This window comes from Pseudophryne corroboree, chromosome 4 (genome assembly GCF_028390025.1).
Source record: "Pseudophryne corroboree isolate aPseCor3 chromosome 4, aPseCor3.hap2, whole genome shotgun sequence".
Taxonomy (NCBI): domain Eukaryota; kingdom Metazoa; phylum Chordata; class Amphibia; order Anura; family Myobatrachidae; genus Pseudophryne; species Pseudophryne corroboree.
In genome coordinates, this window is record NC_086447.1 from 714170303 (window position 1) to 714197344 (window position 27042).

The window sequence follows — 27042 nt, forward strand, 5'->3', positions numbered from 1 at the left end:
GGTACGTAAAGCCGCCAAACGAGAGCCATCTATTAGTTGTACCAGTGTACATGGCACAGCTCCATAGGACCTATATCCTGGGTCACCCACCAATGTACTAATGTCAATAACAGGGGAGTGTAGGCACTGCTCAAAAATCACATGTGTTACATATGGCAAGTAGCAGAGTTACTTACCTTCCCTTTGGAATGAGGAATTCCCAGGGGGCACTGATGTACTCCTCCAAGCAAAGCAGCCATAGCAAAACTGTAACCACTAACAGCTTCTGGGGAGTTCTTAAGATTATTAAGCCTCTCAGCACACCTGTCCAGGAGTGGGGTCAGCTGGAAGGGTAGGGCCACAGCAACACAGCGCAAACACCATGCTGCAGCAAGCCGGGCTGCCATGCTGGGGTGAAGTAGCACAGAGGTCACTGTATCCAAGAGCCCTAAGTACAAGAAGAAAAAAAAGTTGCTACAGGATGTACATACACATATGCAATACTAGAATATAAAAATATATATATCAGTATTCTGTGCAGATGTGCCGTTACCTATTGAAGGCTCCTGTATAAGAGGTGATGCAGTGGAGTTCAAGCTTTGAACCAGGCTTCCCAGCTCCTGCAGAGCGCACACCATCACATGCTGACTGGCAGAAACATCTGCGGTACCTACTTTATTTTCATTACTTGCGTCATTCACAACAGCTTCTGCAATAGATTCAATGCAAACAGCAAGGTTATTACACAAATAAGGCTACTCAAAAAGGTATTCCTATGCTAATTTCTAGATAATTAGTGAAGAGTCACCATACATATTGTAAATGCAATTTCTGTTACATACAGTAACTAGAAAACCAAAAATAAAAAAAATATATAAAATAAAAAAAAGTCTTACCCACAGATTTCATCTGTTTACCGATGGCCTGGCAGATCTCTTTAGCTGCTGCATTTTGAGCCTTCTCCCCAAGCAAACTACCAACAGTGGCCCTCAGAATAAAGGACACACATCTTCGGGAGTAGACTGCTTCCACATGTGTCTGAGTGGCTCGGGGGTGGGACACAAGGTCTAGAACGTGAGAGAGGAACGTGGCAAAATTGCGCTCCAGCCACTGTCCCCCTAAAGCAGTAACAAATACTACATATGCCTGTAATTTAAAGAAATTCAATGTTTCAGCAATATATGCATACTGTATATCCAATTTGTTGTTCCTATTGTTTCACTAACAACCTCTCATTGTATAGATGCTTTATGACGACAATCTGCGCAAGATGTTGCGTTGCAGTAACTTATGTGCATGCTGTGCCCAAAAGAGTATAACTTTTATATCACAGGGCAAAAATAGGAAACATGCCACGTCCAGGAATCCCCTAGGTTACTTTAAGGACGTTATGTCTAAAATACTTCATCGTCCACGATAAGCTGAGATCACTGGATTAAATAAGATTTCCTCTACACTCCCTAAATGTTTTAGTTCTGTTTACATTTCTCAAAAGCATTTAGGTGACAATAATTAATAGCCCCCTAAATCTACTTTTATTTAGCGTCTTTCACTATCCTCTTCGTTTTCTCAACCTCCTTTCTTCTCACTCCTTATGTATGGGGACCATCTGTACAATGTTTGTTTGCTTAATTGCAGAGGTTTTATGTGTCAACCAGTATTTTAGCATTCATTTTCATGTTCAGGCTTTGTATGTTAAAAACTCAACATAACCATGTTTGTGATAACTGTGTTATACGGGTTAATTCCTACTTACAGTGACACCAATACCACACACTGATGTTTCAAGGAATATAACTTATAGCAGATTTACTGCATTTGGATCGCCAGGAACTGCAAACTAAATAATACAAAGGAGTTGTGACAACTGCCGAAGCATGCAAACATGAAGTAATGGCAACAATTACAAGTATGGAAAAATGTACTCTTTACTCAGTCTTTTAAAAGAAAGGAAAAAGGACACAGTTCATACTGACACAGAATGGGGTATATGCAATTGTGGTCGAATTCCCGAAATTGGCGAATTTCGGGTCATTTTCGACCAAAAAAAAAAATTCGCCTATGCAATGCAGTGCTTTCCGACCAAAAAACGGACTTTCAAAATTCGACTTTTTGAAATTCGACTTTTTGCAAATTCGACTTTTCAGCAATGATACAAGTGCTGCAATTCGACCAAAGCATATTCAATTCAAGTTTGGAAATTCGACAGCAGTGCTTTTAGACAGCAAATTCGTCATTTTCAATCCGCCACACTTTGGAGGGTGAAAACAAATAAAAAAATTTTAAACATGGTTTTTTTGGTGTTTTTTTTGGGGGGAATAGCAGATCTATTTATATTAGAAGGGATTAGGTACTTTTTTTTTGGGGGGGGGAGGCACAAATATTATTTATATATTTTTTAAAATATTATTATTATTATTATTTTTTTTTTATTGCTGGAACGGTAAAATCAGAAAAAAAAATGGCGTGGGGTCCCCCCTCCAAAGCATAACCAGCCTCGGGCTCATTGAGCTGGTCCTGGTTCTAAAAATGCGGGGAAAAAATTGACAGGGGATCCCCCGTATTTTTAAAACCAGCACCGGGCTCTGCGCCTGGTGCTGGTGCCAAAAATACGGGGGACAAAAAGAGTAGGGGTCCCCCGTATTTTTAACACCAGCATCGGGCTCCACTAGCTGGACAGATAATGCCACAGCCGGGGGTCACTTTTATGCCGTGCCCTGCGGCCGTGGCATCAAATATCCAACTAGTCACCCCTGGCCGGGGTACCCTGGGGGAGTGGGGACCCCTTCAATCAAGGGGTCCCCCCCCCCCAGCCACCCAAGGGCCAGGGGTGAAGCCCGAGGCTGTCCCCCCCCATCCAATGGGCTGCGGATGGGGGGGCTGATAGCCTTTTGTGATAAAAAAAAGATATTGTTTTTTCCATTAGTACTACAAGTCCCAGCAAGCCTCCCCCGCAAGCTGGTACTTGGAGAACCACAAGTACCAGCATGCGGGAGAAAAGCGGGCCCGCTGGTACCTGTAGTACTACTGGGAAAAAAATACCCAAATAAAAACAGGACACACACACCGTCGACAGTAAAACTTTATTTCACACTACCGACACACACATACTTACCTATGTTCACACGCCGACATCGGTCCTCTTCTCCATGTAGAATCCACGGATACCTGAAAAGCAAAGTTCAATATACTCACCTCAGGGTCCAGAGATAAATCCACGTACTTGGCAAAAAAAGAAAACGCAAATACCCGCTCCAGAACGGACTGAAAGGGGTCCCATGCTGACACATGGGACACCTTTCCACGATTGAGACCTGTCAGTGACAGCTGTCACTGACAGGTCTCTAAGCCAATCAGGAAGCGCAACTTCGTTGCGCTCACCTGATTGGCTGATCGCTGTGACAGCGCATCGCACAGCTCCCTCCATTATATTCAATGGTGGGAACTTAGCGGCTAGCGGTGAGGTCACCCGCCGGTCAGCGGCTGACCGGCGGGTGACCCCACCGCTAGCCGCAAAGTTCCCACCATTGAAAGTAATGGAGCGGCTTTGCGAGGCGCTGTCAGAGTACAGACGGCGTCCAGCCAATCAGGTGAGCGCCACGGCAGTAGCGCTTCCTGATTGGCTGAAGGGACATCAGTGACAGGAGTCACGTGATGTCCCGGCATTCGGGGAAAGGAGTCTAATGTGAAAACATTGGACCCCTTTCATTAGTCCGGTGGATCGTGTTCGGTTTGTTTTTTTACAAAGTACGTGGATTTACCTCTGGACCTGGACCTCTGGACGCTGGAAGGTGAGTATAATTTTTTGACAGGTACCCTCGGATCGTCGGAGATCGTTGCAGTCGGCGTGTCAACACAGGTAAGTATGTGTGTGTCGGCGTATGAAATAAAGTTTTACTATCAAGGTGTGTGTGTCCTGTTTTTATTTGGGTATTTTTTTCCCAGTAGTACTACAGGTACCAGCGGGCCCGTTTTTCTCCCGCATGCTGGTACTTGTGGTTCTCCAAGTACCAGCTTGCGGGGGAGGCTTGCTGGGACTTGTAGTACTAATGGAAAAAACAATATCTTTTATTTTATCACAAAGGCTATCAGCCCCCCCATCCGCAGCCCATTGGATGGGGGGGGACAGCCTCGGGCTTCACCCCTGGCCCTTGGGTGGCTGGGGGGGGGGGGACCCCTTGATTGAAGGGGTCCCCACTCCCCCAGGGTACCCCGGCCAGGGGTGACTAGTTGGATATTTGATGCCACGGCCGCAGGGCACGGCATAAAAGTGACCCCCGGCTGTGGCATTATCTGTCCAGCTAGTGGAGCCCGATGCTGGTGTTAAAAATACGGGGGACCCCTACTCTTTTTGTCCCCCGTATTTTTGGCACCAGCATCAGGCGCAGAGCCCGGTGCTGGTTTTAAAAATACGGGGGATCCCTGGCCGATTTTTCCCCTGCATTTTTAGAACCAGGACCAGCTCGATGAGCCCGAGGCTGGTTATGCTTTGGAGGGGGGACCCCACGCCATTTTTTTTTCGGGTTTTTCCCCGTTTTTTCCCGTTTTTTAAAATCGCGGCAAAATCCGCCAAATCGGCCGATTTTCGCCCGCGACTCTGGCGAATCCGTTTTTCATTGCATATGGTGAATTCCGGAAGCCACCTTCCGGAAATCACCTGGCGAATTTGGTCGAATTGAAAAAACGGCGATAATTGCCGCGAATTCGCCCGCTATTGCATATACCCCAGAATGAGCTAACAGAGCCCTTAGTCATACAAGCATCAGCTAGACACAAGCTACAGGCGTCAGTTTGTCATCCACATCTCCAGCTACCAATTTGATTGCTGACCGAGGGGGAGATGTATTAAACCTCAGACAGATAAACTGCAGAAGTTACCCATAGCAACCAGCCAGCCTCCAACTGTAATTTTACAAACTGTGCTAGATAAATGACAGCTGGAAGCTGATTTGATGCTATATTCAACTTCTCCGCTTTATCTTGAAGGCTTAATACATCTCCACTGAAGTGAGAAACCGCAGTGACAATCACACATAGAACACATACAGGAAAGGCAGGCTCATGAGGTATGAGCAATCTCATTACTGAAGCTGACTGCAGTGTAAGTACACTTGAAGGATTACTTAAGAAGCAAAAGCCATTAGAATAGGATCTAAGTAAAAGAGATCCTGGTTTACATTTGTGTAGATAAGTCTTTTTGGATATCATAAAATGTAAACTAATGTAAACACAAAAAATGGCTCTGACCGACCTGTGTCACGCCAACTCGCACTTCGCGACTGATCGATCCTCCACCCTTTAGCATTTCTCCTCCACTCTTAAGGAACCCAGAGCCCCCACGTAGAAATCCAGTAGCCATCAATTCCAGCACCTCTTCTAACGTGGCCTTCTTCACATTCTGACGCATCACTGTATCAACAAAAAGAACACTACAAATGATGACAGGTACAGTGGTGCTTGAAGGTTTGTGAACCCTCCAGAATCTTCTATATTTCTGGTTAAACTTGGCCTAAAACTACTTCAGATTTTCACAAAAGTCCTAAAAATAAAGAGAGCCAATTCAAACAAATGAGACAAAAATAGTTTAGACATGCTTATTTTTTATTGAGGAAAATAATCCAATATCACATATCTGTGAGAGCAAAAGTATATGAACTTTTAGGCTTAACAGATATTTTGAAGTTAAAATTAGAGTCGGGTATTTTCAATCTATGGCACAGGTTCTCAAACTCGGTCCTCAGGACCCCACACGGTGCATGTTTTGCAGGTCTCCTCACAGAATCCCAAGTGAAATAATTAGCTCCACCTGTGAACCTTTTAAAATGTGTCAGTGAGTAATAATTAATACATCTGTGCACCTGCTGGGTTACCTGCAAAACATGCACTGTGTGGGGTCCTGAGGACAGAGTTTGAAAACCTGTGATCTATGGGATAACTATGATTAGGTGTGAGTGGCCAACCTGTCTTTTTAAAATAAACACGGATCTATCAAGTCTGAAGTTCACAACACATGTTTGTCAAAGTGTATCATGCCACGAACAAAGGAGATTTCTGGGGACCTCGGAAGTAGAGTTTTTGATGCTCATCAGGCTGGAAAAAGTTACAAAACCATCTCTAAAGAGTTTGGACTCCACCAATCATCAGTCAGACAGATGGAGGAAATTCCAGACCATTATTACCCTTCCCCAGGAGTGGTTGACCAACAAAGATCACGCCAAGAGCAAGGCGTCTAACAGTTTGCAATGTCACAAAGGAACTCAAGGTAACCTCTAAGCAACTGAAGGTCTTTCTTACATTAGCCAATGTTAATGTTCATGAGTCCACCATTAAAAGACACTGAACAACAATAGTGTGCATGGCAGTATTGCAAGCAGAAAGCCGCTGCTCTCCAGAAAGAACATTGCTGCCCATCCGCAGTTTGAGAAGATCACCTGGACAAGCCAGAAGGCTATTGGAACAATATTTTGTGGACAGATGAGTCCAAAAAAGAGCTTTTTCGACTAAAGAATGGTTAAAGAAAAATAAAATTTAAAGTTTTGGAACGGCCAAGTCAAAGTCCTGACCTTAATCCAAAAGAAATGTTGTGGAAGGACCTGAAGCGAGCAGTTCATGGGAGGAAACCCACCAACATAACAGAGATGAAGCCGTTTTGTACAGAGGAATGGGGTAAAATTCTAAATCAACGTTTACAATCAGTTATTGCCAGTAATACCAGATACTGAAAGCAAAGATTCACATACTTTTGCCACTCACAGATATGGGATATTGGATAATTTTCCTCAATATAAAAAAAATGAGCATGTCTAGTTTTTGCCTCATTTGATTTGGTTCTCTATCTACTTTTGTGAAAATCTGGGGGGCGCTGGATAGCTTTGGTTGTTCCTCCTTTCAAACGCAGTATTCTTTCCCTTGTTACTAGTACGTCATACTCTAGCTTCTTTGCAGTGTGCGAACTGAAGTTTTCCTCCACCATGTTTCTTGTTTGAGGCTACACTACTTCTTCCAGCCGAAATGGCATTTTCTCGCTTTGAGCATCAAGCTGTGCCAGGATCATTTTGTGAAAATATTTGTTGCACATGATTTTCTCCACTCTGGTGACCATTCCATACGCCAGGTTTCACTAATGGCTATTTCGGTAAGTAATACTTCCACGCTGATCGGGCCGCTAAGCTTCTCCTTTTGGTTTTCTAGTTTGGATCGACCTCACTTGTTGATTTCTCTTTTGGTGGCTGTTTAGTGGTTGTCTCCTTGGGCTACCTTGTCTTTCCAGTTTAACATTGTCAATACTGTCGCAAGGCTTTGAACATAGGGTACTGTGACATTACATCTTCGGTACCAATACCTCTAGTCGTCATCATAGCCGGATCTGATGATTACTGTACTCATAGAATTAAAAAGAAGATATTCCTGAACAGGAAATCAATACAGGCGCTTTAGAAATGAGACCACTCCAATAATAATTAATAAATGCTGCTCTCAAAAGGTATTCTGTTATACCTAATCGACCTGAAACTATAAATATCTATAATAGAGAGCGCAAACATATATAATAATAAAAACAATTTATTGTGTATAAAACAGCATAGAATTAACCATGTGAATCAGTGCTAAAGAGCCAATTTGTAAGGTATATAGGAACACTTACTCATACCATATATTATGTTGAATAAGAATCATTATGTAAATAGTCCCTTGTTATATCTACTTAGGTAATACATCCGGTATATCAAAAAATGAAAAAAATATAGAGTTCCTTAGTATCCAGGACAATTGTTAAGTCAGCTGAATCCCTGTTGTTATGGACAAGTGCCTGCAGTGTTCTAGATTGTCTCATTAAAGATGATAATATTCATGTGATAGCACACACAAATTTTCCAACTGTAAGATGATTTGCGGTTCTTTAACAACGTATTTATGACACCACTCTGCCGTTATCAAGTAGATAAATAATTCTCACCAAGGTGCAGTACTTGAAGCCGGATCCTATATCGCAAGGATGAAACGGCTACAGCGGCGGTGGATGTTAACGTTGGTGCCGGGTCCTATAGCACAAGTACCGGACGGCACTGAATGGAATGGCAGCAAGCCAAGTTGGAGATCGCAGCGATGAGGCACTCCTGGAAACACTAGCAGGTCTCACGTGCAGCTGAGTGTAAACGTCCTGGATCAGCTGGTGTGTTAATCTTGCGGCTCTGAAACACCGTATCACATCTCCTTGACGCGTTTCTCCGACTTAGATAATGCCGGTTTCCTCAGAAGGTATGTCTGATAATCAGACCAATGTAGTATATAAGAGGTTCATCAACCAATCGGTATTTAGTGCAATTATACATCTGATTTGTACCAGGTGTGGACATTATGCTGTTCAGCTGGTATGGTCTCTAGCACTGATTCACATGGTTAATTCTATGCTGTTTTATACACAATAGATTACTGTACTCAAGCTCACAGCCATATTTCCAACTCTCGAGAGCCCAGTCTGAACTGAACAGCAGTCCAGTTCGTATTCGGCCATTCAGCACTATGGTGGTGGTGTATGTTGTACAGTATCTGTAAAGCACCAACTGTGAGATAGTACTGGTATAGGCCCAATCATTTCCTGTGTATACAAATTTTCTGCCGGCATTCTCAGCAGTGTTCATACTAGCAGTAGGACATTACAAGACTAACTTCTTTAAGCTTACTTATAAAAGGAGTGGTATCTCATTCCAGGAATCTTCCAACAATCTGTTAAGAAGTGGAGATTTTCCACAGGGAAATCTCATAGACTTTTGAAATAACTTCTGTGTAAAATCTAGGGACCCGTGATTTTCTGCAGTGACTGCTATTACAGTTACGTGAGTTTCTCATCTATGAGTGTTTCCAACAAACCAGATGTTGCCTCCAGGATTCACCCACATCAGTGTTCAACATAAGATTGTAATCCTAGTTACTCTAGACTGGCAACTCAAATCGGGGTATGCAGACATTTTTTTAAATTGTTGGCAGGTCTCGAGTGGCATCTTCCATTTCGTCCAGATCTGCTACAACGAGGTCCGTTACTACACGTGGACCTCCCTCAGTTGGTTTTAACAGCCCGGCTTTAAACACTGAGCTTTTCAAAAGCTAAAGCTGTTTCTACTTCTGTAATCCATACTATGCTGCAAACCTAGAATCCGGTTTAGGCATGCAATTACCACAGAGTATAGATGCTTTACATTTTGGGATGTGAACAAAAACAGGTTCATACATCACAGTTTTGCCCCTCTCGTTTTATTTTTGGCCTTCCTTCGGTGGTGGTGGTGGGGGGGGGGGGGGGGGGCTTTGACCGCGTTGGGTGTGCTTTACAGACGTACGGGATCATGGCATTCTGCATAACAACGCCAAAATCCAGGCTGCCAGAATGCCGGCAGGGGGGAGAGTGCAACGAAACCCCTTACAGGATCACTGCACTCACCACGCTGCGGGCTCGCCATATATTCCCACTCTTTGAGTGTTCTGGACACCCCCGGGTGCCAATAGCCCTCCGTCCCCTGCCGGTATTCTGGCGGCCGGGAACCCGACTCCGGTATGCTGACCGCCTGGATCCCGGATGCCGGTATCCTAACTACATCCCGTTTGGCCCTTCTTCTAGGGCTCTGTACCTTTCTCCAGGATGTGGGCGTATTCCGCTACTGTTTCATCTGCAAGCAGCACAGTGAGATTTTTATCTGGTACTATCTACTCTCAAACAGGCTCCGGTTGAGCCTTTGCATTCAGCTGATCTTCAGTTCTTTATGGGAAAGCCATCTTCCTTATGGCTGATGCCTCAGCAGTGTGTTACCAAGTTAAGGGTTTTGTCTTGCAAGCAGTCTTGTCTCCTCTTCCATGAGGATGTTTCTACATTGCAGCCAAAAGTTGTTTCGGTCTTTCACTTAACAAGGAATAGTCTTTTCCAGTTTTTCCTCCTTCGTGACTTTCCGTGACTTAGGTGATCTGGCTCTACCAGACGCAGTTCGCGCTCTGCAGATTTACTTGGACAAGACTTTTTCCTCTTACGTCCTAGGGGATACTGGGAATCCATTTAGTACCATGGGGTATAGACGGGTCCACTAGGAGCCTTGGGCACGTTAAGAAATTGATAGTGTGCGCTGGCTCCTCCCTCTATGCCCCTCCTACCAGACTCAGTTTAGAAAATGTCACATCTCTGGAAACTCCTGAAGAGTTTTCTGCATTTATATTATCTGTTTGTTATTTTCAAGCAGGACTGGATTATACCAGCCTGCCTGCTTCGTGGGACTTAAGGGGGAGAACGGCCCAATCTCTTGAAGGGTTAATGGTCCCGTTCTCCGCTAACAGGACACTAGCTCCTGAGGGAACTATTCGTAAGCCCCACCACGGCGAGTGTACATTCCCGCAGCATGCGCCACCCCTAACAGAGCCAGAAGAAAGAAGAGCGGGGAGTACTAAGCCGGCTTCCCGGTTAGCGGTTCGACGGTCATAATGGCGGTATGAGAGTAGAGAGACACACAGCTTCTACATGGGGCGGCTAGGTCTCCAGACTCAGTACACAGTGCAGATGCACAGCTTCTGAGGGGGCGAACTGAGTCTCAGTACACTATATGTGTACACAGTGCCCAGAATGGCATTACAGCCTTAAAAGGGGGCTGACTCCATTTTAGGCACAAAATTACCTCAGCCAGTATTAAAAAAGAGCGGGAAGACGGCGTGACATTGAAGGGGCAGGGCTTCACTATAAGCGGATCCAGCAGCTCACCAGCGCCATTTTCCCTCTGCCGCTGACACAGACGCTGACTGACAGGGGCGCGCAGCTCCTACGGAGAGACTCCAGATTATCTCAGCAGTACCAGGGTGTCATAGCAGAGGGGAGCGGTTATTAGTGTACTAAGTCCCTAATCTAGGTACTTAGTCTGCGAGCCGGCTAAGCTTGGCATTAGCGGTAAGGGCGCCGTGTGCTGCCTCCATACTCTGTCTCCCTGGAAGGGCTCTTTGTGGGTTAATTGTGCATTTAACCTCTTCCTGTGTGAGTGTGCTGCCACTGTTACAGTACGTCAGGCAAAGAGTGCGTTTCATGTAAGGCACAGTGTTCCTCTTCTCCAGGGGGTTCACTAGTGTGTACTCAGTGTAGTGTACCTTTCCCAAGCTAGCGGGGCAGAGCCAGCATGGCTGGACTCCATTAGGGGAATGATTTCCAACATTTCTACTAAAATGTCCCGCAATGAGAAAGAGACGCAATACTTAAGACAATCTATGACTGAGTTTATGAAAAGAGACTCAGTACCCAAACCAGCGTCTCAGTCCACTGCCATTTGTCCGCAAAAACTTACTTTGGCCCATATCCTGCAGTCTGACTCTGATGATGAGGGGTCAGACATGGAGGAGGGGGGAGGTGGACTCAGTGGGGGAGGGTACTCTGTCACAGAGAATTGAGGCTCTCATAGAGGCTATCAGAGTAGTTCTGCACATCCCTGATAAGGTGATAGAGGAGAGTGAGGTATCTTATTTTAATATAAAAAAAAGAAATCCTCAACCACTTTTTCTGTATCAAAGGAACTAAATATCCTGTTTGAAGAACCTTCTCCTCCTGATAGGAAAAATGGGAAAATACACAGATAGTGGATGCATCAGTATCCAGGCTGTCACGAAAAATTGTATTGCCTGTCCCGGGTGCAGCCTCCCTGAAAGATGTGGCTGATCGTAAAATTGAGACCACACTCAAATCCTTGTATACAGCTGCTGTGGTGGCCCAGAGACCCACTATAGCATGTGGATGGATTACAAGAGCCATTGCCAAATGGTCGGGTAACCTAATTGAGGGGTTAGATACCTTACCTCAAGGGGAGATTATTTTACTCCTGCAACATAACTTTATGATGCACGCACCACTGCTATGGCAGTGTCAGCACACAGGGGCTTATGGCTATGCCAATGGACTGCCGACGTGGACTCCAGGAAAGGAGTGGAAGATCTACCCTTCACAGGAGAGGCCTTATTTGGAGATGAACTAGACAAATGGATCTCCAAAGCTACTGCTGCTAAGTCCACGTATCTTCCTTCTGCAGCTCCCCCAGCTAGGAAGGCTTACTCCGGTCCCAATTTACAGTCTTTTTGGACTGCCAAGTTTAGAGGCAAATCTAGGGAGGTTCGTCTACAGCCACTAGAGGTAAACCCCGCAAACCAGCAACTGCCGGTTCACAGGAACAGGGCTCAAGCTCTGCTTCCTCAAAACCTTCAGCATGACGGTGGACCGTGATTCCTGGAAGACAGGCAGATGGGAGTCCGGCTAAATTTCTTCAGTCACATCTGGACAAGTTCGTGCCAGGATCCCTGGGTCATAGATCTTATTTCCCAAGGCTACAGACCAGAGTTCCAGGAGCTCCCACCTCAAAGAGTCTTCAAATCAGGCTTAGTAGTTTCACTAGAGGCAAGTATAACTTTACAGCAGGGGTGGGGAACCTCTGGCCCGCGGGCCGTATAAGGCCCGCAAAGCCATTTGCTCCGGCCCACCCGCTTCTCCCAGTGAGACACGCCGCCGCTCAGTCCGGCGGCAGCATGTCTCAGCTGTCAGTGACAGGACAGGGAGGAGAGCGCGGCGGCGGTGTGTAGAACTTGAAACCAGCCGCCGGTTCGTGAGCCAATCAGAGCTCGCGGACCGGCAGCAAATCAGGAGCCGCGGCTGCTGGTCCGCGAGCTCCGATTGGCTCTCAAACCGGCGGTTGGTTTCAAGTCCTACACGCCGCCGCCCAACATAGCCACGCTCTCCTCAGTGTCCCGCCGAAAGGAGCGGTAAGGAAGGGGGGGGGGGCACTGTGGGGGGCATTTGTATAACTGGCACTGTGGGGGGCATTTGTATAACTGGCACTGTGGGGGGCATTTGTATACCTGGCACTGTGGGGGCAATTGTGGATCTGGCACTGCACTATTGGGTGCATATGTGTATCACGTCCCATTTTAACTGGCCACACCCATTTTTTTGGCGCGCACACACAGTACCTCTATGGGGCAGACCTACTGGGGGGCAGGGTAATTTTTTAAGTTGAGAATTTTTGTATGGCCCCCGAAGGATTTTATAAATATCCAAATGGCCCTCTGTAGAAAAAAGGTTCCCCACCCCTGCTTTACAGGATGCCATTCAAAAACTGGTACAGACTCAGATCATTGTTCCAGTTCCACCTCATCTGCCAAACAAGGGGTACTATTCCAACTTGTTTGTAGTACCGAAACCGGACGGTTCGGTAAGACCGAATCTGAACCTCAAGTCGTTGAACCCGCACTTACGAGTGTTCATATTCAAGATGGAGTCTCTGAGGGGGAATTCCTAGTGTCTCTGGATATCAAGGATGCGTACCTTCACATTCCGATCTGACCGCCTCATCAGGCTTATCTACGGTTTGCACTGCAGGTCCGTCACTACCAGTTCCAAGCCCTGCCATTTGGTCTCTCCATGGCACAGAGGGTGTTCACCAAATTGATGGCAGAGATGATGTTTCTACTCCGCAAACAGGGAGTGAACATAATTCCATACCTGGACAATCTTCTGATAAAGGCACCGTCCAGGGAGCGGTTGTTGGATAGCTTTGGCCTCTCTACCAGACTACTCCTGCATCACGGGTGGATTCTGAACTTATCAAAATCTCACCTGGAACCGACACAGAGGCTTCCTTTCCTGGGAATGATACTGGACACAGAGTCTCAGAGAGTGTTCCTTCCCTTGCAGAAGGCTATGATAATCCAGTCGATGGTTCGGGATGTCCTGAGGCCAACCCGGATCTCTGTGCATCTGTGCATTCGCCTGCTGGGGAAAATGGTGGCCTCTTACGAGGCACTTCAGTATGGAAGGTTTCATGCGAGGCCCGTCCAGCTTGATCTATTGGACAAATGGTCCGGATCGCATCTTCACATGCACCAGAGGATCAGTCTGTCGCCAAGAGCCAGGATCTCACTTCTGTGGTGGCTACAAACTTCTCACCTCGTCGAGGGTCGGAGATCCAGGATTCAGAATTGGATTCTGCTAGCCACAGACGCAAGCCTCAGAGTTTGGGGAGCAGTCAACCAGGGGGTGTAGTTTCAAGGAAGATGGTCAAGTCAGGAAGTCGTCCTTCCAATAAACATCTTGGAACTCAGGGATAACTACAACACCCTTCTGCAGGCCTCATCTCTACTTCGAAATCAGGCCATTTGAGTCCAGTCGGACAATGTGACGGCAGTAACGTACATAAACCGACAGGGAGGAATGAAAAGCAAGGTAGCAATGTCAGAGGTGTCAAGAATTCTCCTCTGGGTGGAAAAAACACGTCATGGCGTTGTCGGCAGTCTTCATTCCAGGAGTAGACAACTGGGAAGCAGATTTCCTCAGCAGACACGACCTGCACCCGGGGGAGTGAGGCCTTCACCCGGAGGTGTTCCAGCGGTTGACATGTCGGTTGGGATATCCACAGATCGACATGATGGCCTCTTGACTCAACAAGAAGCTCAAGCGGCATTGTTTCATGACGAGAGACCCACAAGCAGTGACGCTCTGAGAACTCCGTGGGTCTACCAGCTGATGTACGTGTTCCCTCCACTTCCTCTGATCCCAAGAATTCTAAAGAGAATAAAAAGGAAAAAGGTTCAAGCAATACTCATTGCTCCGGATTAGCCGCGAAGGGCCTGGTACGCAGATCTTCTCGAGATGCTGATCGAAGATCCGTGGCCTCTACCTCTTCGCGAGGATCTTCTGCAACAGGGCCCGACTTACTGTGGCTACGTTTAACGGCATGGCAATTGAACGGCTGATTCTAGCCAGGAGAGGGATTCCTGACAAGGTCATCCAGACTATGATCCAAGACAGGAAGGGGTAACATCTAAACATTATCAACGTATTTGGAAGAAATATGTCTCTTGGTGTAAAAGCAGACAATATTCCATGGTGGAATTTCATCTGGGACGTTTCCTGCTTTTTCTGCAGTTGGGAGTGGATGCGGGCCTACGTCTAGGCTCCATTAATGTCCAGATTTCGGCTTTGTCTATTTACTTTTTTTTTTAAAACTGGCTTCTCTCCCCGAGGTCCAGACGTTTTTGAAGGGTATTTTGCACATCCAACCTTCCTTCGTGCCTCCCACGGCACCTTGGGATCTCAATCTGATTCTGCACTTCCTCCAACCGGACTGGTTTGAACCGTTACAGGAGGTGGACGTAAAGTACCTTACGTGGAAGACCGTCACACTGCCGACCTTGGCTTCAGCAAGACGCGTGTTGGAGCTGGCGGCTTAGTCTTACAAGAGCCCCTACTTAATTTTCAGTGAGGACAGAGCTGAACTCAGGACTCGTCAGCAATTTCTTCCTAAGATGGTGTCCGCTTTTCACATCAACCAACCTATTGTGGTTCCGTCTGGTTGTTACGGACACCTCTGTGACTTCAAAGTCTTCGGATGTTGTGAGGGCTTTGAAGGTATATGTAAAGAGGACAGCTCGTCATAGGAAATCGGACCCGATGTTCGTTCTCTATGATCCCAATAAAATTGGGTGTCCTACTTCAAAGCAGTAAATTGCACGCTGGATCAGGCTTACTATCCAGCATGCTTACTCCACGGCAGGCTTGCTGTGTCCAAAATCTGTACAAGCCCACTCTACTAGGTCGGTAGGTTCTACTTGGGCGGCTGCCCGGTGTGTCTCGGCTTTACAGCTCTGCCGAGCAGCTACTTGGTCAGGTTCAAACACGTTTGTAAAGTTTTACAAGTTCGATACTTTGGCCTCTGAGGACCTTCAGTTTGGTCAATCAGTTCTGCAGGAACCTCAGCACTCTCCCACCTGGTTTGGGAGCTTTGGTACTTCCCCATGGTACTAAATGGATTCCCAGTATCCACAAGGATGCAAGAGAAAATAAGAATTTACTTACAGATAATTCTATTTCTCATAGTCCGTAGTGGATGCTGGGGACTCCGAAAGGACCATGGGGAATAGCGGCTCCGCAGGAGACTGGGCACAAAAGTAAAAGCTTTAGGACTACCTGGTGTGCACTGGCTCCTCCCCCTATGACCCTCCTCCAAGCCTCAGTTAGATTTTTGTGCCCGAACGAGAAGGGTGCTCACTAGGTGGCTCTCCTGAGCTGCTTAGTAAAAAAGTTTAAGTATAGGTTTTTTATTTTCAGTGAATCCTGCTGGCAACAGGTTCACTGCACCGAGGGACTAAGGGGAGAAGAAGCGAACTCACCTGCGTGCAGAGTGGATTGGGCTTCTTAGGCTACTGGACATTAGCTCCAGAGGGACGATCACAGGCCCAGCCATGGATGGGTCCCAGAGCCGCGCCGCCGGCTCTGGGACCCTCCTCCAAGCCTCAGTTAGGATACTGTGCCCGGACGAGCGTACACAATAAGGAAGGATTTTGAATCCCGGGTAAGACTCATACCAGCCACACCAATCACACCGTACAACTTGTGATCTGAACCCAGTTAACAGCATGATAACAGAGGAGCCTCTGAAAAGATGGCTCACAACAATAATAACCCGATTTTTGTAACAATAACTATGTACAAGTATTGCAGACAATCCGCACTTGGGATGGGCGCCCAGCATCCACTACGGACTATGAGAAACAGAATTATCGGTAAGTAAATTCTTATTTTCTCTGACGTCCTAGTGGATGCTGGGGACTCCGAAAGGACCATGGGGATTATACCAAAGCTCCCAAACGGGCGGGAGAGTGCGGATGACTCTGCAGCACCGAATGAGAGAACTCCAGGTCCTCCTCAGCCAGGGTATCAAATTTGTAGAATTTAGCAAACGTGTTTGCCCCTGACCAAGTAGCTGCTCGGCAAAGTTGTAAAGCCGAGACCCCTCGGGCAGCCGCCCAAGATGAGCCCACTTTCCGTGTGGAATGGGCTTTTACAGATTTTGGCTGTGGCAGGCCTGCCACAGAATGTGCAAGCTGAATTGTACTACAAATCCAACGAGCAATAGTCTGCTTAGAAGCAGGAGCACCCAGCTTGTTGGGTGCATACAGGATAAACAGCGAGTCAGATTTTCTGACTCCAGCCGTCCTGGAAACTTATTTTCAGGGCCCTTTATCAAAAATATCGTACTGGGTGTATACACAACCGCCCCCACACTAGAATTGTGTGGACAGGTGTGTATACTCTCAGGCGCCAGTTACTGCCGGACTGAAGGAGATTTCAATAATAGCAAGGACTGCTGCTCCTAATTATAGGGATAATTGCAATCCCTATATTTAACAAAACACACAAACTACCCACAAGGGTGTGACCCCCTGTGGAAAATCAGGAGCGCTGACCCTACTAATTATTGGAGACAAATAAATAATGATTACAATAATACTAATTAAAATATACAAATTATAATTTATTAACATATAATGCTGCAGCATAAATGACATACATTAAAACCATAATAAATATGTATATGAGCTTCTAGTGCAAATATATATATATAAACTTCTAGTGCAAATGCTCCACCTATACTAATAAGACAATTGAAAATTAAAAATTAACTAAAAAACCGAGGCTTGGATTTCCACCATGGATTTCATAGAGTCCACTTGATGCATTAATGGACCCGCTGATTCAGCATTTTTAGACACTAATTATATTCACGTGTCAGTAATTCATCAGTGTCCCGGAAAAATGTGTGCACACATATATTGATTCCAAATAGGCAATTACCGTATATAGTTGAATCCTTATATCACCTCAAAAGTCAGCCTGTTAGGATGAGTCCAATTAAAAGAGCTCCCTCTGCTGGTGCTTGTCCATTAATTGCAGATTATCTGGAGACTGTATTTCACAGGATTTCATCCACAGATCTCCGGCTCCCTCTGCTGGCAACTGGCCGAAATTGCAGGTGAAAGGCTGATATCGTAGCCACGAGCCGGTGATCGCTTTAAACAATTAAGTGGTGATTACCACTGATGATGATGGTCCCTTCAAAAACGCGTTTCTCCGCCTTCCACACTCAGCGGCTTCCTCAGTTTCAAACTGAGGAAGCCGCTGAGTGTGGAAGGCGGAGAAACGCGTTTTTGAAGGGACCATCATCATCAGTGGTAATCACCACTTAATTGTTTAAAGCGATCACCGGCTCGTGGCTACGATATCAGCCTTTCACCTGCAATTTCGGCCAGTTGCCAGCAGAGGGAGCCGGAGATCTGTGGATGAAATCCTGTGAAATACAGTCTCCAGATAATCTGCAATTAATGGACAAGCACCAGCAGAGGGAGCTCTTTTAATTGGAATCATCCTAACAGGCTGACTTTTGAGGTGATATAAGGATTCAACTATATACGGTAATTGCCTATTTGGAATCAATATATGTGTGCACACATTTTTCCGGGACACTGATGAATTACTGACACGTGAATATAATTAGTGTCTAAAAATGCTGAATCAGCGGGTCCATTAATGCATCAAGTGGACTCTATGAAATCCATGGTGGAAATCCAAGCCTCGGTTTTTTAGTTAATTTTTAATTTTCAATTGTCTTATTAGTATAGGTGGAGCATTTGCACTAGAAGTTTATATATATATATATTTGCACTAGAAGCTCATATACATATTTATTATGGTTTTAATGTATGTCATTTATGCTGCAGCATTATATGTTAATAAATTATAATTTGTATATTTTAATTAGTATTATTGTAATCATTATTTGTCTCCAATAATTAGTAGGGTCAGCGCTCCTGATTTTCCACAGGGGGTCACACCCTTGTGGGTAGTTTGTGTGTTTTCAGGGCCCTGACTACGTCCAGCAACTTGGAATCCTCCAAGTCCCTAGTAGCCGCAGGTACCACAATAGGCTGGTTTAAGTGAAACGCTGAAACCACCTTAGGGAGAAATTGAGGACGAGTCCTCAATTCTGCCCTATCCGTATGAAAAATTAGGTAAGGGCTTTTATAGGATAAAGCCGCCAATTCTGAGACACGCCTGGCTGAAGCCAGGGCTAACAGCATTACCACTTTCCATGTGAGATATTTTAAGTCCACAGTGGTGAGTGGTTCAAACCAATGTGATTTTAGGAACCCCAAAACTACATTGAGATCCCAAGGTGCCACTGGAGGCACAAAAGGAGGCTGTATATGCAGTACCCCCTTGACAAACGTCTGAACTTCAGGAACTGAAGCTAGTTCTTTTTGGAAGAATATCGACAGGGCCGAAATTTGAACCTTAATGGACCCTAATTTTAGGCCCATAGACAGTCCTGTTTGCAGGAAATGCAGGAAACGACCCAGTTGAAATTCCTCTGTAGGGGCCTTCCTGGCCTCACACCACGCAACATATTTACGCCAAATACGGTGATAATGTTGCACAGTTACATCCTTCCTGGCTTTGATCAGGGTAGGGATGACTTCATCCGGAATGCCTTTTTCCTTCAGGATCCGGCGTTCAACCGCCATGCCGTCAAACGCAGCCGCGGTAAGTCTTGGAACAGACAGGTTCCCTGCTGGAGCAGGTCCTTTCTTAGAGGTAGAGGCCACGGGTCTTCCGTGAGCATCTCTTGAAGTTCCGGGTACCAAGTCCTTCTTGGCCAATCCGGAGCCACGAGTATAGTCCTTACTCCTCTCCTTCTTATGATTCTCAGTACCTTGGGTATGAGAGGCAGAGGAGGGAACACATACACTGACTGGTACACCCACGGTGTTACCAGAGCGTCCACAGGTATTGCCTGAGGGTCCCTTGACCTGGCGCAATATCTGTCCAGTTTTTTGTTGAGGCGGGACGTCATCATGTCCACCTTTGGTTTTTCCCAACGGTTCACAATCATGTGGAAGACTTCTGGGTGAAGTCCCCACTCTCCCGGGTGGAGGTCGTGTCTGCTGAGGAAGTCTGCTTCCCAGTTGTCCACTCCCGGAATGAACACTGCTGACAGTGCTATCACATGATTTTCCGCCCAGCGAAGAATCCTTGCAACTTCCGTCATTGCCCTCCTGCTTCTTGTGCCGCCCTGTCTGTTTACGTGGGCGACTGCCGTGATGTTGTCCGACTGGATCAACACCGGCTGACCATGAAGCAGAGGCCTTGCCTGACTTAGGGCATTGTAAATGGCCCTTAGTTCCAGGATATTTATGTGAAGTGACGTTTCCATGCTTGACCACAAGCCCTGGAAATTTCTTCCCTGTGTGACTGCTCCCCAGCCTCTCAGGCTGGCATCCGTGGTCACCAGGACCCAGTCCTGAATGCCGAATCTGCGGCCCTCTAGAAGATGAGCACTCTGTAACCACCACAGGAGAGACACCCTTGTCCTTGGAGACAGGGTTATCCGCTGATGCATTTAAAGATGCGATCCGGACCATTTGTCCAGCAGATCCCACTGAAAAGTTCTTGCGTGGAATCTGCCGAATGGAATCGCTTCGTAAGAAGCCACCATTTTTCCCAGGACCCTTGTGCATTGATGCACTGACACTTGGCCTGGTTTTAGGAGGTTCCTGACTAAGTCGGATAACTCCCTGGCTTTCTCCTCCGGGAGAAACACCTTTTTCTGGACTGTGTCCAGAATCATCCCTAGGAACAGCAGACGTGTCGTCGGAATCAGCTGCGATTTTGGAATATTTAGAATCCACCCGTGCTGTCGTAGTACTACTTGAGATAGTGCTACTCCGACCTCTAACTGTTCTCTGGACCTTGCCCTTATCAGGAGATCGTCCAAGTAAGGGATAATTAAGACGCCTTTTCTTCGAAGAAGAATCATCATTTCGGCCATTACCTTGGTAAAGACCCGGGGTGCCGTGGACAATCCAAACGGCAGCGTCTGAAACTGATAGTGACAGTTCTGTACCACAAACCTGAGGTACCCTTGGTGAGAAGGGCAAATTGGGACATGGAGGTAAGCATCCTTGATGTCCAGAGACACCATATAGTCCCCTTCTTCCAGGTTCGCTATCACTGCTCTGAGTGACTCCATCTTGAATTTGAACCTTTGTATGTAAGTGTTCAAGGATTTCAGATTTAAAATAGGTCTCACCGAGCCGTCCGGCTTCGGTACCACAAACAGCGTGGAATAATACCCCTTTCCCTGTTGTAGGAGGGGTACCTTGATTATCACCTGCTGGGAATACAGCTTGTGAATGGCTTCCAATACCGCCTCCCTGTCGGAGGGAGACGTTGGTAAAGCAGACTTCAGGAACCGGCGAGGGGGAGACGTCTCGAATTCCAATTTGTACCCCTGAGATACTACCTGCAGGATCCAGGGGTCCACTTGCGAGTGAGCCCACTGCGCGCTGAAATTCTTGAGACGGGCCCCCACCGTGCCTGAGTCCGCTTGTAAGGCCCCAGCGTCATGCTGAGGACTTGGCAGAAGCGGGGGAGGGCTTCTGTTCCTGGGAAGAGGCTGCCTGCTGCAGTCTTTTTCCCCTTTCTCTGCCCCGGGGCAGATATGAGTGGCCTTTTGCCCGCTTGCCCTTATGGGGACGAAAGGACTGAGCCTGAAAAGACGGTGTCTTTTTCTGCTGAGAGGTGACCTGGGGTAAAAAGGTGGATTTCCCAGCCGTTGCCGTGGCCACCAGGTCCGATAGACCGACCCCAAATAACTCCTCCCCTTTATACGGCAATACTTCCATATGCCGTTTGGAATCCGCATCACCTGACCACTGTCGCGTCCATAACCCTCTTCTGGCAGAAATGGACAGCGCACTTACTCTTGATGCCAGAGTGCAAATATCCCTCTGTGCATCTCGCATATATAGAAATGCATCCTTTAAATGCTCTATAGTCAATAATATACTGTCCCTGTCCAGGGTATCAATATTTTCAGTCAGGGAATCCGACCAAGCCACCCCAGCACTGCACATCCAGGCTGAGGCGATTGCTGGTCGCAGTATAATACCAGTATGTGTGTATATACTTTTTAGGATATTTTCCAGCTTCCTATCAGCTGGTTCCTTGAGGGCGGCCGTATCAGGAGACGGTAACGCCACTTGTTTTGATAAGCGTGTGAGCGCCTTATCTACCCTAGGGGGTGTTTCCCAACGCGCCCTAACCTCTGGCGGGAAAGGGTATAATGCCAATAATTTTTTAGAAATTAGCAGTTTTTTATCGGGGGAAACCCACGCTTCATCACACACCTCATTTAATTCATCTGATTCAGGAAAAACTACGGGTAGTTTTTTCACACCCCACATAATACCCTTTTTTGTGGTACTTGTAGTATCAGAAATGTTCAAAACCTCCTTCATTGCCGTGATCATGTAACGTGTGGCCCTACTGGAAAATACGTTTGTTTCCTCACCGTCGACACTGGAGTCAGTGTCCGTGTCTGGGTCTGTGTCGACCATCTGAGGTAACGGGCGCTTTAGAGCCCCTGACGGTGTTTGAGACGCCTGTACAGGTAATAACTGATTTGCCGGCTGTCTCATGTCGTCAACAGTCTTTTGTAAAGTGCTGACACTATCACGTAATTCCTTCCATAAGACCATCCAGTCAGGTGTCGACTCCCTAGGGGGTGACATCACTATTACAGGCAATTGCTCCGCCTCCATACCATTTTCCTCCTCATACATGTCGACACAACGTACCGACACACAGCACACACACAGGGAATGCTCTGATAGAGGACAGGACCCCACTAGCCCTTTGGGGAGACAGAGGGAGAGTTTGCCAGCACACACCAGAGCGCTATATATATACAGGGATAACCTTATATAAGTGTTTTTCCCTTATATAGCTGCTGTATAGATTTATCTGCCAAATTAGTGCCCCCCTCTCTTGTTTTACCCTGTTTCTGTAGTGCAGGACTGCAGGGGAGAGTCAGGGAGCTTCCCTCCAACGGAGCTGTGAGGAAAAATGGCGCCAGTGTGCTGAGGAGATAGGTTCCGCCCCCTTCTCGGCGGCCTTTCTCCCGCTTTTTTAAGGAAAAATTGGCAGGGGTTAAATGCATCCATATAGCCCAGGAGCTATATGTGATGTATTTTTTGCCATATAAGGTGTTTTTATTGCGTCTCAGGGCGCCCCCCCCCAGCGCCCTGCACCCTCAGTGACCGGAGTGTGAAGTGTGCTGAGAGCAATGGCGCACAGCTGCAGTGCTGTGCGCTACCTTATTGAAGACAGGACGTCTTCTGCCGCCGATTTTCCGGACCTCTTCAGTCTTCTGGCTCTGTAAGGGGGCCGGCGGCGCGGCTCTGGGACCCATCCATGGCTGGGCCTGTGATCGTCCCTCTGGAGCTAATGTCCAGTAGCCTAAGAAGCCCAATCCACTCTGCACGCAGGTGAGTTCGCTTCTTCTCCCCTTAGTCCCTCGGTGCAGTGAACCTGTTGCCAGCAGGATTCACTGAAAATAAAAAACCTATACTTAAACTTTTTTACTAAGCAGCTCAGGAGAGCCACCTAGTGAGCACCCTTCTCGTTCGGGCACAAAAATCTAACTGAGGCTTGGAGGAGGGTCATAGGGGGAGGAGCCAGTGCACACCAGGTAGTCCTAAAGCTTTTACTTTTGTGCCCAGTCTCCTGCGGAGCCGCTATTCCCCATGGTCCTTTCGGAGTCCCCAGCATCCACTAGGACGTCAGAGAAAATAGGATTCTAATTACCTACCGGTAAATCCTTTTCTCGTAGTCTGTAAGGGATACTGGGCGCCCGCCAGGTGCTTCATTCTTCCTGCACTGTTACTTGGTTCAGTAATGTTGTTTGGTTCAGCTGTTGCTGTTCCTGGTTTCAAGTTTGATTAGCATGGCTTTCCTCTTGTTTTGTGTGTGCTGGTTCGTAATCTCACCACTTTCCTTATCTATCCTTCTCTCAAAAGTCTGTCCGCCTACTCAGGCACAGTTTCCTAGACTGAGTCTGGTAGGAGGGGCATAGAGGGAGGAGCCAGCGCACACTATCAAATTCTTAAAGTGCCCAAGGTTCCTAGTGGACCAGTCTATACCCCATGGTACTAAATGGATTCCCAGTACCCCCTACGGACTACGAGAAAATAAGAATTTACTTACCGATAATTCTATTTCTCATAGTCCGTAGTGGATGCTGGGGACTCCGAAAGGACCATGGGGAATAGCGGCTCCGCAGGAGACTGGGCACAAAGTAAAAGCTTTAGGACTAGCTGGTGTGCACTGGCTCCTCCCCCTATGACCCTCCTCCAAGCCTCAGTTAGGATACTGTGCCCGGACGAGCGTACACAATAAGGAAGGATTTTGAATCCCGGGTAAGACTCATTACCAGCCACACCAATCACACCGTACAACTTGTGATCTGAACCCAGTTAACAGCATGATAACAGAAGGAGCCTCTGAAAAGATGGCTCACAACAACAATAACCCGATTTTTGTAACAATAACTATGTACAAGTAATGCAGACAATCCGCACTTGGGATGGGCGCCCAGCATCCACTACGGACTATGAGAAATAGAATTATCGGTAAGTAAATTCTTATTTTCTCTAACGTCCTAGTGGATGCTGGGGACTCCGAAAGGACCATGGGGATTATACCAAAGCTCCCAAACGGGCGGGAGAGTGCGGATGACTCTGCAGCACCGAATGAGAGAACTCCAGGTCCTCCTCAGCCAGGGTATCAAATTTGTAGAATTTAGCAAACGTGTTTGCCCCTGACCAAGTAGCTGCTCGGCAAAGTTGTAAAGCCGAGACCCCTCGGGCAGCCGCCCAAGATGAGCCCACTTTCCGTGTGGAATGGGCTTTTATAGATTTTGGCTGTGGCAGGCCTGCCACAGAATGTGCAAGCTGAATTGTACTACAAATCCAACGAGCAATCGTCTGCTTAGAAGCAGGAGCACCCAGCTTGTTGGGTGCATACAGGATAAACAGCGAGTCAGATTTTCTGACTCCAGCCGTCCTGGAAACATATATTTTCAGGGCCCTGACTACGTCCAGCAACTTGGAATCCTCCAAGTCCCTAGTAGCCGCAGGCACCACGATAGGTTGGTTTAAGTGAAATGCTGAAACCACCTTAGGGAGAAATTGAGGACGAGTCCTCAATTCTGCCCTGTCCGTATGAAAAATTAGGTAAGGGCTTTTATAGGATAAAGCCGCCAATTCTGATACACGCCTGGCTGAAGCCAGGGCTAACAGCATTACCACTTTCCAAGTGAGATACTTCAAGTCCACAGTGGTGAGTGGTTCAAACCAATGTGATTTTAGGAATCCCAACACTACATTGAGATCCCAAGGTGCCACTGGAGGCACAAAAGGAGGCTGTATATGCAGTACTCCCTTGACAAACGTCTGAACTTCAGGTACAGAAGCTAGTTCTTTTTGGAAGAATATCGACAGGGCCGAAATTTGAACCTTAATGGACCGTAATTTGAGGCCCATAGACAGTCCTGTTTGCAGGAAATGCAGGAATCGACCCAGTTGAAATTCCTCCGTAGGGGCCTTCCTGGCCTCGCACCACGCAACATATTTACGCCAAATACGGTGATAATGTTGTACGGTTACATCCTTCCTGGCTTTGATCAGGGTAGGGATGACTTCATCCGGAATGCCTTTTTCCTTCAGGATCCGGCGTTCAACCGCCATGCCGTCAAACGCAGCCGCGGTAAGTCTTGGAACAGACATGGTCCCTGCTGGAGCAGGTCCTGTCTTAGAGGTAGAGGCCACGGGTCTTCCGTGAGTATCTCTTGAATTTCCGGGTACCAAGTCCTTCTTGGCCAATCCGGAGCCACGAGTATAGTCTTTACTCCTCTCCTTCTTATGATTCTCAGTACTTTTGGTATGAGAGGAAGAGGAGGGAACACATACACTGACCGGTACACCCACGGTGTTACCAGAGCGTCCACAGCTATTGCCTGAGGGTCCCTTGACCTGGAACAATATCTGTCCAGTTTTCTGTTGAGGCGAGACGCCACCATGTCCACCTTTGGTTTTTCCCAACGGTTTACAATCATGTGGAAGACTTCCGGGTGAAGTCCCCACTCCCCCGGGTGAAGATCGTGTCTGCTGAGGAAGTCTGCTTCCCAGTTGTCCACTCCCGGAATGAACACTGCTGACAGTGCTATCACATGATTTTCCGCCCAGCGAAGAATCCTTGCCACTTCCGTCATTGCCCTCCTGCTTCTTGTGCCGCCCTGTCTGTTTACGTGGGCGACTGCCGTGATGTTGTCCGACTGGATCAATACTGGCTGACCCTGAAGCAGAGGCCTTGCCTGACTTAGGGCATTGTAAATGGCCCTTAGTTCCAGGATATTTATGTGAAGTGACAATTCCATGCTTGACCACAAGCCCTTGAAATTTTTTCCCTGTGTGACTGCTCCCCAGCCTCTCAGGCTGGCATCCGTGGTCACCAGGACCCAATCCTGAATGCCGAATCTGCGGCCCTCTAGGAGATGAGCACTCTGTAACCACCACAGGAGAGACACCCTTGTCCTTGGAGACAGGGTTATCCGCTGATGCATTTGAAGATGCGATCCGGACCATTTGTCTAGCAGATCCAACTGAAAAGTTCTTGCGTGGAATCTGCCGAATGGAATCGCTTCGTAAGAAGCCACCATCTTTCCCAGGACCCTTGTGCACTGATGCACTGACACCTGGCCTGGTCTTAGGAGTTTCCTGACTAGGTCGGATAACTCCCTGGCTTTCTCTTCCGGGAGAAACACCTTTTTCTGGACTGTGTCCAGAATCATCCCTAGGAACAGCAGACGTGTCGTCGGAATCAGCTGCGATTTTGGAATATATAGAATCCACCCGTGCTGTCGTAGTACTATTTGCGATAGTGCTACTCCGACCTCTAACTGTTCTCTGGACCGTGCCCTTATCAGGAGATCGTCCAAGTAAGGGATAATTAAGACGCCTTTTCTTCGAAGAAGAATCATCATTTCGGCCATTACCTTGGTAAAGACCCGGGGTGCCGTGGACAATCCAAACGGCAGCGTCTGAAACTGATAGTGACAGTTCTGTACCACAAACCTGAGGTACCCTTGGTGAGAAGGGCAAATTGGGACATGGAGGTAAGCATCCTTGATGTCCAGAGACACCATGTAGTCCCCCTGAGATACTACCTGCAGGATCCAGTGGTCCACTTGCGAGTGAGCCCACTGCGCGCTGAAATTCTTGAGACGGGCCCCCACCGTGCCTGAGTCCGCTTGTAAGGCCCCAGCGTCATGCTGAGAACTTGGCAGAAGCGGGGGAGGGCTTCTGGTCGTGGGAAGAAGCTGTCTG

General features: G+C 47.2%; 1 protein-coding gene across 2 annotated transcripts in view; it reads right to left on the bottom strand.

Moving 5' to 3' along the window:
- Nucleotides 1-27042, bottom strand: part of HEATR5B (HEAT repeat containing 5B) — a 199365-nt gene that overhangs the window by 128252 nt on the left and 44071 nt on the right. For both annotated transcript variants that reach the window (XM_063917975.1, XM_063917976.1), the window contains exons 7-10: nt 5231-5388; nt 876-1125; nt 533-688; nt 177-427 (exon numbers count right to left, since the gene is read on the bottom strand). In XM_063917975.1, coding sequence (XP_063774045.1) covers nt 177-427; nt 533-688; nt 876-1125; nt 5231-5388 — 815 coding nt within the window. The remainder of the gene's footprint in view (nt 1-176; nt 428-532; nt 689-875; nt 1126-5230; nt 5389-27042) is intronic.